General features: G+C 38.3%; 1 protein-coding gene across 1 annotated transcript; it reads left to right on the top strand.

Annotated features, from left to right (window-relative positions):
• Positions 1–1,495: 1,495 nt before the first annotated feature.
• On the top strand, positions 1,496–5,096 carry LOC145051022 ((E)-beta-farnesene synthase-like). Its single transcript, XM_078999176.1, has 7 exons — positions 1,496–1,640; positions 1,718–2,009; positions 2,133–2,514; positions 2,655–2,873; positions 2,967–3,105; positions 3,227–3,475; positions 4,742–5,096. Exons 1-7 carry the CDS (start codon positions 1,530–1,532, stop codon positions 5,033–5,035), a joined length of 1,686 nt encoding a protein of 561 aa, XP_078855302.1. The 5' UTR covers positions 1,496–1,529; the 3' UTR covers positions 5,036–5,096.
• Positions 5,097–16,059: the final 10,963 nt, after the last annotated feature.

Here is a 16,059-nt window from a genome sequence, read left to right as displayed (position 1 = left end):
TGTGGGAGTAAGCTTAACATTTTCTTCATTTCTCTCTTTCACTCTCTTTTTTTTATTTCTTTTTTTTTTCTCTCAAGTCATTATATGGTACCAAATATGGGATTGTGTGCAAACATTGATATGTGATAGTATAATACACACTAATCTCAAATATTTATTTTTTATTTATTGATAAATTACTTAATGCATTTGTATTTCACGGTGTAAAAGCAACCGGACGTTAGAGCACTAGAAAAAATGTGTATTTTTTAGTATAAAATTGAAGTAATTCATAACTGTTATTTTATTTAGAATATATGATATAATCAATAAAATAAATTTAAAGAACTTCTATAATTATCGAGAATTATTTGGCTAAAATATGTTTGTTTGTTTTCAGTAAACTCTTTTTCTTAATGTAGCAGTATAGCACATATATCAACACGTAAAAACAATCAAATATCATATACTATTTACTCAAGATTTGGAAAAGCCAGTAAAGATAATTTTGAACCAAAATTTTCTTATTTATATAGTCGGCCCCTAATTATAAGATTTGTGTTCCGCCCTGTTAATACAAAAGGCTAACTAGTCGCTTATACATAATATTCATTAATAAAATTTAGCTCCATACTATATTATACGGATTTTGTAACTTTTTTAGAGACATCTTGAAATTATGTAATAATATTTTCTTTTGAGTTTTCTCTTATTCTTCTTTTGGGTTCTTTGCCGTCACTATTGATCAATAAAATCTACGTAGAATAAAAAGTTGGTTTACAAATATCCCGAGGAATATTTCAAAACCCAATTTAGAAAAGTCTAAAAAACTTTAATCAACGCATCCTAAAGAAAACGTACAATACTTAATCACGTACCTTTATGTATACAGTGTTGCAGGAATAGTCAAGAAGTATATGGACAACAAAGGAAATTTCATGGGCCCTCCTCAAAATTAGTATCGGCTAGTCATAACTGATCATAAGTGACTATTTACCATAAAATCTTTGTATTATTTTCCAGTTTTGTGATGGGGTTAATTCGAACAAGGGCATACGGGGAGGGTAGTAGGCCGATATAAAGATGATTACAATATAAAATTAAGATGAATAACAAATTTATTATATAACATCTAACTACAGTTATCAAAAATGATATAAAAACATGAAATAAGCATTAATTAAAAGCAAAAGACATTATAGTTTGAGACCCAAACTGCAAAAACAAAAGCGTTAAACTCAGAGACGAGAGATATAATTTACTCTATATTTATTAATGAAGTAGTAAACGATAACGGTTTTCTAATCGTAATAATGGGAAGTTGATCATTACATGCAAGAACCAAGGCTTTTCTGATGGTAAAATTATACAAGATAATAATTAAATATACTTTCCTAATTTGGCAATATTCAATATTGGTACACTGTTGATGTGATGCTATCGACTTGCCTGGCCTATATAGATATCCCAGTCCAGTCTTCCTATCATCATATTTTGAGGTATCACTTGTTTCGGCTGTCAATCTTTACTTTATCACTTACATCAACAATATGTCTTCTCTAGTTCTATGTTCTTACACTTCAGCAAAAGAAGCCGTTAGACGAAGCACAGTAAACTTCCATCGTAGCATTTGGGGAGATCGGTTTCTCACTTACACTGAGGTCGGTATATTACTACAAATCTCCCATTTCACAAAGAAGCATTCTATTCTTTTTTTGTTAATGTTTCATGTTTGCAGAGAGAGGATCAAGCTTGGGAGGAGCAACAAGCTAAAGAACTCAGAGAGGAAGTGAGGAAAGAACTAATACTCACTGCTTCTTCAAACGGACAAATCCAACACGTGAAGCTCATGCAACTTATTGATGTCGTACAAAGACTCGGCGTAGCATATCATTTTGAGGAGGAAATCGAAGAAACATTAAAGCATATTTTTGTTACATATGGAGATCATTGGATTGATGATAGCAACCTCCAAAGCACTTCTGTTTGGTTCAGACTCCTGCGTCAACAAGGCTTTAATGTTTCAAGTGGTAATTATTAATTAATCAAGTTCACTTACTCTCTTAGTCAATGAAATCTCGTTATGAATAAAAAAGTTGGTATACAAAACATACAATACTTAATCACGTACCCTTGTAAATATAATGTTGCAGGAATTTTCAAGAAGTACATGGACAGCCAAGGAAACTTTATGGAATCTGTAAGAAAAGATGTTCAAGGCATGCTTTGTTTGTATGAAGCTGCATACATGAGGGTGGAAGGCGAAGAAGTTTTAGATGCAGCCCTCAGTTTTACAACTTTTCAACTTAAAAACATAGCTAATGATCATATGTGCGATGATGTGTCTCTTAAGATTCAGATAGAACAAGCACTAGAACAACCGCTGCGCAAAAGGTTACCAAGGCTAGAGGCGATGCGTTACATACCCATCTACCAGAAAGAAGCTTCCCATAATGAGGCCTTACTAAAATTTTCCATGTTGGATTTCAATATACTTCAATCCTTGCACAAAAAAGAGCTCAGCCATATCAGCAAGTACGTATGCTAACAACGTCTATAATTTTCTTTTTTCTGTGCTCACAAAAAGAATGAGACATTGATCTAACTAGTGTCCTTAGTTTGTTAATCCACTCATTTTAGTCTTCTCATGGGCTCGCCTTCATGTGTCTAAATAGATGGTGGAAGAATTTGGATTTACAAAACAAGCTACCTTATGTTCGGGATAGATTGGTAGAAGGCTACTTTTGGATATTGGCAGTCTATTTTGAGCCTCAATATTCTGATGCACGGATCTTTCTAATGAAAACATGCAATCTTGTTATCATATTGGATGACACGTATGATAACTATGGTACCTACGAAGAACTTGAGATCTTTACCCAAGCTATTCAAAAGTACGTGATATGCATTTATTTATAGTTAATGATAAATGCAATAGTTTCCCATAATATTTTAAAACGACATATTGATCATCTTGACCAATATAGATGGTCCCCAAGCTGCATCGATACACTTCCGGAGTACATGAAAATCATATATCAAGAACTTTTGGACGTTCACAGAGAAGCCGAAGAGGTACTAGAACTGAAAGGAAAAGCATATCAAAGCTACTATACTAAAGAGATGGTATGTAATATGCATATTAGTTATTTGTTTTTAAATTATAATTCGCCTACTTTTATACAAATTCAACTCATTATTAAAATAATAATCTAATTATCCATCATTTCACTCATTTGGCAACCAGGTGAAAGAATACACACGGAATCTCCTAATCGAAGCCAAATGGGCAAAAGAGGGTTACATTCCTACAGTAGAGGAACACATGTCGGTTACCATGGTAACATGTGCTTACGGCATGATCATTGCAAAATGTTATGTGCATAGCGATGATTTGGTCACTGAGGATACGTTCAAATGGGTGGCCACCTATCCTCCTCTGGTGACAGCTTCATGTTTGATTTTAAGGCTCATGGATGATATTGCTACCCATGAGGTGCTTTAACTTGCATATTCAACCTTTTATATATATATATATATATATATATATATATATATATATATATATATATATATATATATATATATATATATATATATATATATATATATATATATATATATATATATATATATATATATATATAACCCGTGAGAAAAACGGTTAAAGAATTAGTTAAATTTTCATAATTAATAAAGATTCATAATTATTAATCAATTATTTTAAATAAATCATTAATTAAGAAATATGTCAAGATTTTAAAGTTATAATAACTTCAAATTTAATATATACTTAGAAGAAGTAAATTTGAATTTTGAATTTATTTGTCTAATATATCTCCGTGACATTTGACATAATATTAATGATGAATTGTATTAGAGTAACACATTACAAAAGGATATTAAAACTACTTTTTAATTAGAATATATATATATATATATATATATATATATATATATATATATATATATAGTTCAAATGTTTCTCACATCTATTATGTGCTATATTGCAACAATAAGAATTTAGTGAAAATTAAATTATTTTTTAATCAAATAAAGATAGACATTAAATGATTTGCATAATTATATCTATTAAATGATATCCATAATTATAATTCTTTTTTATGGAAACTAATAAATTTGTCATTAATATCAACAATGATATTGTTTCAAAATGAATTCGCATCTAGTTTTTCATGTATGGGTTCGTATTTTGTTTCCCTACTCACTCACTCGGAATACAACAAAGTAATTTAGAACATTGAGAACAAGAGTGTATTCTAGTAGAATTAGAGTTTATTCTAAAAGAATGATAGTATATTTTAACAGAATGATAGTGCATTCTAGTAGAATACACTCTCGTTCTTCACATTCTATGCAACTTTGTTGTATGTTAAGTGAGTGAGTCCATAAATAAAACACAAACTCATATATGAAAACCTAGACGCGAGTTCATTCTGAAAGAATATTATTGCCGACATTAATGATTAATTTAATTACTTTCCATAAAAAATAATTACAATTATGGATATCATTTAATATATATACAATTATGGAAGCATTTAATTAAATAATTATTTAATTTTATAAAATTTCTATTGGTTCATTCTAGCATACAAAAATGTAAGAAACACATGACCCTAGCTATATATATATATATATATATATATATATATATATATATATATATATATATATATATATATATATATATATATATATATATATACATACATATGATGTAATTTTTTCAATGCCACAGGAAGAACAAGAAAGGAACCATGTAGCATCTAGCATCGAGTGTTACATGAAGCAATATGGTGTCTCAAAAGAGCAAACACGTGAAATATTCTCAATACAAGTCGAAGATTCATGGAAAGTTGTAAATCAAGAGTCTCTCAGGCCTACTGATATACCAAGGCCTCTGCTTATGCCTCCACTCAACCTAGCACGAGTTTGTGATGTATTGTATAAACACGGTGACGATTACAATCATGCTGGAAAGGAAATGATCTACATTATTGAATCACTTTTGGAAAATTCTATGAGTTTATAGGTTTAAGTTCCTGATGGAGGCTCTTAGCTATTATTATGCCAACTTGCATTAGTAATAAATATGTTCGCGATATTGTCAATAAATGCATTTGAAATGATATCTTTATGTTTTTAGTTAGTAAGTTACTACATAGGGTATTTAATATATTGGGTTAGAAACCGTATATTATATGGACTGAGTAAAGAAAATTTAAAATAGTTAGCAATGGATATTAGCAAAATAAAATATATTTTTAGATAAAATATGATTGAAATTACAAAAAAAAAGTAAGATGGGCCCAAAGTGTTTTACGGTCATATAAAGAGCATATTTTTAAGATTTACTTCCATGTTTTCATATGAAAACATCAACCAAAAATTCTTTTCAATAATAGCATTATACTTTCATTTTTTGTTTTGTTAAAACATTATTACAATTAAATGGTGTCACACCCCCGAACCAGACGGCGGAAACGTCCGAGGGCTGTCGTGACTTAATTGAATACCATAACATTGAATATATATGAAACATAACAACATTCGTCACCATGCATTAATATAGTACAACCGATAAAGTTTACATGAAGTACATTGTTTAAACATTACATCCCCAAAAATAAATTGTTCGATTCGTTGACAAGTAAACTGCAAGCCATCACTGAGTACATTTTTCCTTTGATTCACTGGTTACCTGAGAATACAAGTATTTTGAAAAACGTCAACATGTGAAATGTTGGTGAGTTCATAAGCGGTATTTGAAAAGCAATGTTTTGTATCGTTTTGAAAACCACCAGAAAATCCGATATTTTCTGAAAAGAGCTTTTGAAAACATTTGTGAAGATCCATAAGTATGCTTGTTTGTTTCTATAATTGTAAGAAAATGTTCATCAAAATTGTGTACATTTTGAAATTGTATGCATTGAAAAACCCTAGGAAAACCCGATGTTTTCCTACTTCTTTGAATTCCATGAAGTTAAAATAAAACCATTGTAGCGCGTGAAGTCATTAATTCCAGGCGACGTCGGATTATTTTTGCGCATGATTAATTGCTATAAACAAGCGTTACACAAACGACCAGTTTATAACTATACTAACGATCCCGTAGGCGTCGTCCGTACTAATCACGTTATCCAACCGCCCTGACTCCGAGTAGTCCCACATCCGAAGAGAAAGAGGACACGAAGACCCCGATGACTCCATTAACCGGTTGGGGATAAAAAAAGGTACGAGGGGCCCTTGACCCGCCTCGCATGAAATGCCGACTTTACTAGCAATACCATAGGACCCTTGGGGACCAATAGTATAAAAGCCATTGAAAGTCCTTTTACGCTGTGTTAGGTCGTGTAAGACCCAACAACTCGTAAGGTAGAAGTCTTCGGGCCTTAAGATCAGGTCATTGGGCTAGCTAGGCCCAACAAACAAGATTTTACACTTTTGGGGCCCAAAGATGGTGCGTAGACGTCTGTGCACTCTCACGTGTGTATTGAATTCCCAAATGTTACTTGTATGAATCGAGGTATCGTCGCATTAGTTGTTTCGGATTTTTATTGGTTCGAGACCGAACCAATTCGTTTAACAACGATTTTTGGTATTGTTGTGTATTGTATTTTGTCGGTAGTCACGGTGCCAATATTTGATCAAGTTGCGTGTATTGATTTAGCCTTGAAAGTTTTCTGTTTTCAGCCCCTCATTGTTTGTAATATTTACTTTTTCAACCCTCTAATTAAATAACTTTCCGGTTTGGTCCTTAAATCATTTTTCTAGACCTTTTAACACCAAAATTTATTGAAATTAATATTTTTCAGCATATTTTTCATTGAAAACAGTTTAAGTCCCTGAAAATGCAGTTTTCTCGGTTATAACCCCTCTTTTTCGCAGTTTTTACAATTTTGGCCCAAATTGGAAAATTTTTGCAACTTTGGTCCTTTTTAAATTTGAAAAGCATTTTAAACCTTTGAAAAGTACTTGGAACACTAGTAGTCCACTGTTTTACAGAAAAACACAGTTTTGGCCCTCCAAAACAGAAAATTTCGCATAATGGGCCCTATTGGGCCGAAATTGTCATTTTTAGCCCATTAAGCTTGAAATTTATATTTTTAATCCTCCAAATGAGTATAGTATATTTCCAGAAAATATTTTATGGAAACTGTTTTGACTCATCTCACCCATCAGATTTCGAAATATTTCATTTTGGGCCCTTTAACTTTATATTTCTAACATTTTATGTCCAAAACTTGAGTTTTTAGCCCAAATAAAATGTTATTAAGCCATCTAGCTATTTTTCTTGGAACACTTTGTATGTAGAAATATATTTGATGCTAGTATCATTTGACATAAAGTATATCTCGATTTTTAGAGGTTTATGGCTAGATCCAACATTATAAACACACAAAAACACACATATAAGCATAGAAATCATACAAGGCATACAAAACACATATAGATCTACACTTTCACTTGTATTCCCCCCCCCCCACACAAAACTCATAAAAACAGAAAATAGGGGGTATGAAGCTCACCTTAGGGTGTGGTTTCGGTTTTTGAAGAGAAGATGGAAGAAAGCTTGGTGATTTTTGGCCTTAGTACCCTTTTCTTGAAGATCTCGAGTTTGATGTGCTTCTAGGATGTAAGATCACGATTTTGGCATGAATTAGGAAAAGATTTTGATGACAAAATGAATCTAAGTCATAGATCCAAGCATAATCTTACCTTAGATGAAGAATTTGTGGAAATATCCTCTTGAAAGCTTCCTAAATTTCGAGATTTTTGAGTGAAGAGGGAGGATGTGTTCTTGAGTGTTCTTGAGAGAGTTTGAGAGATATTTGTGTATGTGTGTGTGTGTTTCGGCCGAGAGTGAGGGAGGGAAAAGGAGAAGTGATCCTTGATGAGATAGGTGCTTGGAAGTATGAGTTCCATGCATGGATATCCAATGAATAAAAATGAGGTGGCAATCCAAAGTCAACTCCTCCTTTATCCTTGGGCTTGGGCCGAAAATGGAGAGGGAAGAAGGATTTTTGGGCTTTTTGCCTCTAGGCCCAATATTAGAGTTAGTTTGGATGATCATTGGCCTTTTAAAAATGAAATTATGATTTTTATGCTTTATTAAGCTAGATTAGGTTAATTATGGATCAAATCTTTTAATTCATTTCATTCTAGGCCCAAAATGGCCCAAAATGTTGAAATAAATGATTGTGGGTCCAATTAGAGCCCAATTAGGGTTCTAAGCCCATGATAGTCGAATTGGAAGCTTATTGGTCCATTTGGGTCCAATAAGGAAGTCCTAGTCCAAAGTGGACCTAAACAAGAACTTCTAGGGTTTCCAATTGTTTGATGACTATTTGTAGTACTTGTATGATGTATTTGATTGAAGTTTTTGATGTCATAATAGTAGGTATCACACATGCTCTTAAGTTTTTGATTCACATTAACTTTAGTGTATAGATTACATGACACAAAATTTCCAGTTGTGACATCATCCCCCCGTTAGAGGGAATTTCGTTCCGAAATTCTGTTTGAAAGCTAGATTTGAGAATGCTAGAATAGGTGAGGGTACTTTTGCTTCATTTGGTCTTCGTGTTCCCACGTGAATTCTGGCCCACGCTTTGCGTTCCACCGTACCTTCACGATCGGGATGCGACTTTGCTTAGTACGCTTCACCTCCCTGTCCATGATTTCGATTGGTTCTTCAACGAACAGGAGATTCTCATTGATTTCGATTTCGTCAAGAGGAATGACAAAGGTTTCATCTGATAGGCACTTCTTCAGGTTAGAGACACGAAACACGGGGTGTACACCGTTTAGCTCTGCGGGTAGTTACAGTCTGTATGCTACCGGACCTATTCGGGCGACGATTTCGAAAGGTCCAATGTATCGTGGGTTCAGCTTTCCCCGTTTTCCGAAACGTATAACCCCTTTCCAGGGTGAGACTTTCAACAGTACTCGATCACCGACCTGAAATTCTAAGGGCTTTCGCCGTTTGTCGGCGTAGCTCTTTTGTCGGTCACGCGATGCTTGCAATCGAGCTCTGATTTGAATGATCTTTTCTGTGGTTTCGCGAATGATCTCCGGTCCCGTTAGTGCCTTGTCCGACGTAAGTGTTCTTGCTAGCTGGGTATCACCTACTTCAGCCCAACATAACGGTGATCTACATTTATGCCCGTACAGTGCTTCGAAAGGAGCCACCTTGATGCTCAAATGATAACTATTGTTATATGAGAACTCGATCAAAGGTAGGTGGGTATCCCAAGACTTCCCAAAGTCTATCACACATGCACGAAGCATGTCTTCAAGCGTTTGAATGGTTCGCTCACTTTGCCCGTCCGTTTGTGGGTGATACGCGGTGCTCATGTCGAGATGAGTTCCCATTGCCTTGTGGAGTGATTGCCAAAAGCGCGATGTGAACCTACTGTCCCTATCCGAGATAATAGATTTTGGCACTCCATGGAGTCTCACGATTTCTCGTAGGTACAAACGCGTCAATCTCTCCATCTTGTAGGATTCCTTGATTGGCAGGAAATGGGCAGACTTCGTCAGTCGGTCGACTATTACCCATATGGTGTCCAGTCCGTCCGACGTCTTGGGTAGTTTGGTCACGAAATCCATAGAAATCCCCTCCCATTTCCACTCAGGGATTGCCGGTTGCTGTAACAATCCTGAGGGTTTCTGGTATTCCACCTTTACTTTGGCGCACGGAAGGCACTTACTAACGTAGGTCGCGATTTCCACCTTCATGTTAGGCCACCAATAGTGTTGTTTAATATCCAAATACATCTTGTCTGAACCGGGATGAATGGAGTATCGTGTCTTGTGGGCTTCCTTCATAACGGCCTCCCTAAATCCCCCGATTTTTGGGACCCAAATACGGTTCATGAAGTAGTATACCCCATTCTCCCTTGCTTCTAGGTTCTTCTCCATCCCGCGCAATGCCTCGCTAGCTCTATTTTCCGTTTTCATAGCCTCCGACTGGACTGATGCAATTTGAGTGGCCAGATGAGATTGGATGGTTATCGAGAGAGTTTTCGCGCGGCGATTAGAGTACTCCTTCCGACTTAACGCGTCAGCTACCACGTTGGCCTTGCATGGGTGGTACTTGATCTCGCACTCATAATCGTTTAGCAATTCAACCCATCTTCGTTGTCTCATGTTCAGCTCCTTCTGGTTCAAGATGTGCTGGAGACTTTTGTGGTGCGTGAAGATGGTGCACTTTGTACCGTACAGGTAGTGCCTTCAAATTTTCAGAGCGAAGACCACGGCTCCCAATTCTAGGTCATGGGTCGTGTAGTTTACTTCGTGCGTCTTTAGTTGGCGGGACGCGTATGCTATCACTCTTCCACGTTGCATGAGAACGCAACCTAAGCCCTGATTTGACGCGTCACAGTAGACTACAAAATCTTCCGTTCCTTCAGGTAAAGATAGTACGGGAGCGCTACAGAGAGCTTGCTTCAAGGTTCGAAACGCAATCTCTTGTTTGTCTGTCCATTTGAATGGTACACCCTTTTGAGTAAGTGAGGTAAGCGGCTTGGCGATCTTAGAGAAGTTTTGAATGAATCTTCTATAGTAGCCCTCTAGGCCTAAGAATTGACGAATTTCAGTGGGCGTGGTCGGAGTTGCCCATCCTTCCACAGCTTTGACCTTAGAGGGATCCACATGAATTCCGTCTTGGCTAACTACGTGGCCTAGGAAATTCACACTCCGGAGCCAGAACTCACACTTGGAGAGTTTGGCGTAAAGCTTTTCCGATCGCAGAGTTTCTAGGACTTGTCGGAGATGTTGGCCATGCTCTTCTTTGCTTCGAGAATAGACGAGGATGTCATCGATAAACACAATGACGAAATTGTCAAGGAACGGTCGGCAGATTCGATTCATTAGGTCCATAAATGCGGCAGGTGCATTTGTTAGACCGAAGGGCATTACGACGAATTCATAATGTCCGTAGCGGGTTCGGAAAGCGGTTTTAGGAATATCCTCTTCCCGGACTTTGAGTTGATGGTATCCGGACCGTAGATCTATTTTAGAAAAATTACTGGCTCCTTGGAGCTGGTCGAATAGATCATCGATTCGTGGGAGTGGGTAGCGGTTTTTAACAGTGAGTTTATTTAACTCTCTGTAGTCGATGCACATTCTGAAAGATCCGTCCTTCTTTTTGACAAAGAGCACTGGAGCTCCCCATGGCGAGTAGCTAGGTCGGATAAATCCCTTGTCCAGAAGCTCACTGAGTTGGCTGGACAATTCCTGCATTTCAGCAGGAGCCAACCGATAGGGTGATTTAGCGAGAGGAGTTGCTCCTGGAATGAGGTCGATTCGAAACTCAACCTGTCTCTCTGGGGGTACTCCCGGAAGATCTTCAGGAAACACGTCTGGAAATTCACACGCTACCGGAATATCTCGGATGTTAGTTTCTTCTTTGGTCTTATCCACTATGTGAGCCAAGAACGCCAAGTTGTTCTTTCGCAGATGTTTTTGTGCCTTGATGCACGAGATGAGGCGAAGATTCGTGCTGGGTTTGTCTCCGTAAATTACTAGGGTTTCGTGATTTAGGAGACGAAGGCGAACGGCCTTCTCGTGGCACATAATCTCAGCATGGTGGGGGCTTAACCAATCCATGCCGATGATCGCATCGAAATTCCTAATTGATACTGGCATTAGGTCTATTCGAAAGACGTGTTGGTTAAGGGTTAGGGTACATCCGATGTAGATTTCCCCAGTGGATTCGGTTTTCCCATTGGCCATTTCCACCGTATAGGTTTCATTTAGCTTTTGGGGTTGTTGTTTTAACAAATGTTTAAACTTCTCTCTTACGAAACTTCACTCCGCTCCGGTGTCAAATAAGATGCATGCATAAGTGTGGTTTATGAGAAACGTACCGGTCACAACTGCGGGGTCCTGAATTGCCTCACCATGACCCATAGTCAGCATCCTTCCTGCTCCTCTGTTTCCTGAATTGTTGTTGTTAGGGCAATCTCGGCGGAAATGCCCCGTCCTTCCACACCCGAAGCAGGTGTAGCTAGGCCCTGCATTATTTCCGCCGGCATTGGTGTTGTTGTTATTGCGGTGGTTGTTGTTGTTGTTGTGGTTGTTTCCCTGATTTTGATTCTGGCGAGGATAAGTCCTGCAGAACCTTGCAGTGTGTCCCCTTCGGTTGCAACTGGTGCAATGGAATTCCCTGCATTCGCCGTGATGATGGAGACCGCACTTATTGCATTTGGGAAGATTACCGGAATAAGGTCTTGAAGCATTTGAAGCAGCTGAGGCTGGAGCATGTGGTGCGGATGGAACCGGTGCGGTGACAGTGTTAACTGCCACTGTCTGCTGCTTTTTAGAGGTCTCGGGGCCCTGACGTCCCTTCCTCTTGTTGTTCTTCCCTTTCTTGCCATCACCCTCCTTTTTCTTCTCAGCCTCCACTGGCTTCTCGCCCTTCTTGTTGTTATGATCATACAACCTCTTTGCCAATCTCTTCGCACTGTCAAACGTTTCAGGGTTCGCAGCTATCACATTCCCTTGAATGGGTGATGTCAGTCCCCAGATGAATCGTTCAATTTTCTTTCCTTCCGATGTGATCATACCCGGGCACAGCAGAGATAGTTCACTAAATCTCGATATGTAGGCATCGATATTCGCATTCTGCACAGTGAGGTTCCATAGCTCTTGCTCTATCTTCTGTATTTCGCCTCGTGGGTAGTACTCAGCCATTAACATCTCTTTCATCTCTGCCCACGGCATAGAGTTGGCTACAGGGAGCGTCATGGCTTCCACGTGTCCGTTCCACCAAGTGAGTGCTTGGTCCACAAAAGTGCAGGCCGCGAACTTCACCTTCATCTGCTCGGGGCAATCGAATATCTCGAATACCGATTCCACCTTTTCAATCCATCGCTTCAGAGTGGTCACCCCTCCAGTTCCGTTGAAAGTTCGTGGTTTAGCGTTTGTGAAGTCCTTGTAGGTACATGTTTTGGTAGACCCTTGGTTCATCCCGTTGTTCGAACTTCCTGCCCCTTGCCCGTTGCCTCCTCCATTATTCCCCTGATGGAGTTGTGCCATAGCTGCGGTGACCGCAGCAGACATGGCTGCCTGGAATGCAGTGGAGTCAACCTCAGGTGGAGTTGGTCCTGGGATTCCGCGAGTAGGTCGGAGAGGCATCTTTCCGTCACAAAACGGAAAGATGTTGAGTGTATGTGGTTTCTGTGAGGTTGTGATCCTACTAACTAGGTGCATGGTACGAACTTAGGCATTACTACCATCGGACATACAATCATAACATCTCAACACATAACAATTTGTAATATCATAGCAAAGCACACAAAAGTTCATTAATATTATCCGTATTTAATACAAGAAAATTTTGCTCGTAAGAGCATACACAAGTGACGCTATTTCGACAGCATAACGGCTCTATGAGTAGTGTAGTCACTTAAACATAGAGTCGGAGTACATAGCATAGTTCCTAACGACCTACTAAAACAAGCCTATTCCTAACCGTGATGAGCTGCATCCGGAGGTGGTGCCGAAGTCATATGCTGAAATGTTGCGCCAGTAATTGCGCCATCTCCGCCATGTCTCCAATATCCTCATCCCTCTCATGCTCTGCTCGCACTGCCCGAGCTTCCATAGCATACAGCTGTTGTCGCAGTGCGGCGATCTCAGCTTCGGGGGAACGGTTCCCCCTTGGGGGATTCACTGATGGAGCGGGGTGGTCTGGTTGTGCCACGTTCTCATACGGCGGGAAGGGGTCCTGGTCCCCGACCTGGCCTTCCTCGTCGTCGTCGTCGGTCTCTCCAAATTCGTAGTCGGTGTCTACGTATTCGTCGGGTCCGACGTCGTGTGCTTCCCCTGGATTCTCTCCCGGTTCATCCTCAAGCATCCCGTGAGCCACTAGGACCTGATGGAACTGGATACCCTGCTGCTCTTCCTCCTCTAGCCATCCGTTGTTTCCCTGATTAGGGAAATAGGGGTCTCCAGGGTGATGAAAACCAGCCATGCTGTCTGCGCGAGTATGTAAATATGCTAACATTATTCCTAGGATGCTATGACTATTGTACGGACTAAGCAAATGTTCTCTTTTAGTGATAAAGGGTATAGTTTTAGGTTCCCTAGCTATCCCGATCTCATCAAGACGTGTGTTAGTTTTACTTTGGAGAGAATGTAGTTGATCAGGCTACATTCACTCCTTGGTATCACTAAGAACAGTCCCGAATTAACCGGGATACTAGTATTATTGTGTTTGGTTCGGCGTTATGTTCCTATTCCTAATACAAGCAAGGGTGTTTTATTTACTTGTTTTGTTCAGAGTTATGTTGGTCCCTCTTTTTGGTTTATAGTTGCATATCAATGTGTGGCTCGACATGCTAGTTCACTATAAACAAAGCTCTGATACCAACCTGTCACACCCCCGAACCAGACGGCGGAAACGTCCGAGGGCTGTCGTGACTTAATTGAATACCATAACATTGAATATATATGAAACATAACAACATTTGTCACCATGCATTAATATAGTACAACCGATAAAGTTTACATGAAGTACATTGTTTAAACATTACATCCCCAAAAATAAATTGTTCGATTCGTTGACAAGTAAACTGCAAGCCATCACTGAGTACATTTTCCCTTTGATTCACTGGTTACCTGAAAATACAAGTATTTTGAAAAACGTCAACATGTGAAATGTTGGTGAGTTCATAAGCGGTATTTGAAAAGCAATGTTTTGTATCGTTTTGAAAACCACCAGAAAATCCGATATTTTCTGAAAAGAGCTTTTGAAAACATTTGTGAAGATCCATAAGTATGCTTGTTTGTTTCTATAATTGTAAGAAAATGTTCATCAAAATTGTGTACATTTTGAAATTGTATGCATTGAAAAACCCTAGGAAAACCCGATGTTTTCCTACTTCTTTGAATTCCATGAAGTTAAAATAAAACCATTGTAGCGCGTGAAGTCATTAATTCCAGGCGACGTCGGATTATTTTTGCGCATGATTAATTGCTATAAACAAGCGTTACACAAACGACCAGTTTATAACTATACTAACGATCCCGTAGGCGTCGTCCGTACTAATCACGTTATCCAACCGCCCTGACTCCGAGTAGTCCCACATCCGAAGAGAAAGAGGACACGAAGACCCCGATGACTCCATTAACCGGTTGGGGATAAAAAAAGGTACGAGGGGCCCTTGACCCGCCTCGCATGAAATGCCGACTTTACTAGCAATACCATAGGACCCTTGGGGACCAATAGTATAAAAGCCATTGAAAGTCCTTTTACGCTGTGTTAGGTCGTGTAAGACCCAACAACTCGTAAGGTAGAAGTCTTCGGGCCTTAAGATCAGGTCATTGGGCTAGCTAGGCCCAACAAACAAGATTTTACACTTTTGGGGCCCAAAGATGGTGCGTAGACGTCTGTGCACTCTCACGTGTGTATTGAATTCCCAAATGTTACTTGTATGAATCGAGGTATCGTCGCATTAGTAGTTTCGGATTTTTATTGGTTCGAGACCGAACCAATTCGTTTAACAACGATTTTTGGTATTGTTGTGTATTGTATTTTGTCGGTAGTCACGGTGCCAATATTTGATCAAGTAGCGTGTATTGAATTAGCCTTGAAAGTTTTCTGTTTTCAGCCCCTCATTGTTTGTAATATTTACTTTTTCAACCCTCTAATTAAATAACTTTCCGGTTTGGTCCTTAAATCATTTTTCTAGACCTTTTAACACCAAGATTTATTGAAATTAATATTTTTCAGCATATTTTTCATTGAAAACAGTTTAATTCCCTGAAAATGCAGTTTTCTCGGTTATAACCCCTCTTTTTCGCAGTTTTTACAATTTTGGCCCAAATTGGAAAATTTTTGCAACTTTGGTCCTTTTTAAATTTGAAAAGCATTTTAAACCTTTGAAAAGTACTTGGAACACTAGTAGTCCACTGTTTTACAGAAAAACATAGTTTTGGCCCTCCAAAACAGAAAATTTCGCATAATGGGCCCTATTGGGCCGAAATTGTCATTTTTAGCCCATTAAGCTTGAAATTTATATTTTTAATCCTCCAAATGAGTATATT

Source organism: Lactuca serriola, chromosome 5 (assembly GCF_051521515.1).
Source record: "Lactuca serriola cultivar US96UC23 chromosome 5, Lser_US96UC23_V15, whole genome shotgun sequence".
NCBI classification, from domain to species: Eukaryota; Viridiplantae; Streptophyta; class Magnoliopsida; order Asterales; family Asteraceae; genus Lactuca; species Lactuca serriola.
This window is presented reverse-complemented; position numbering and strand designations above follow the sequence as displayed.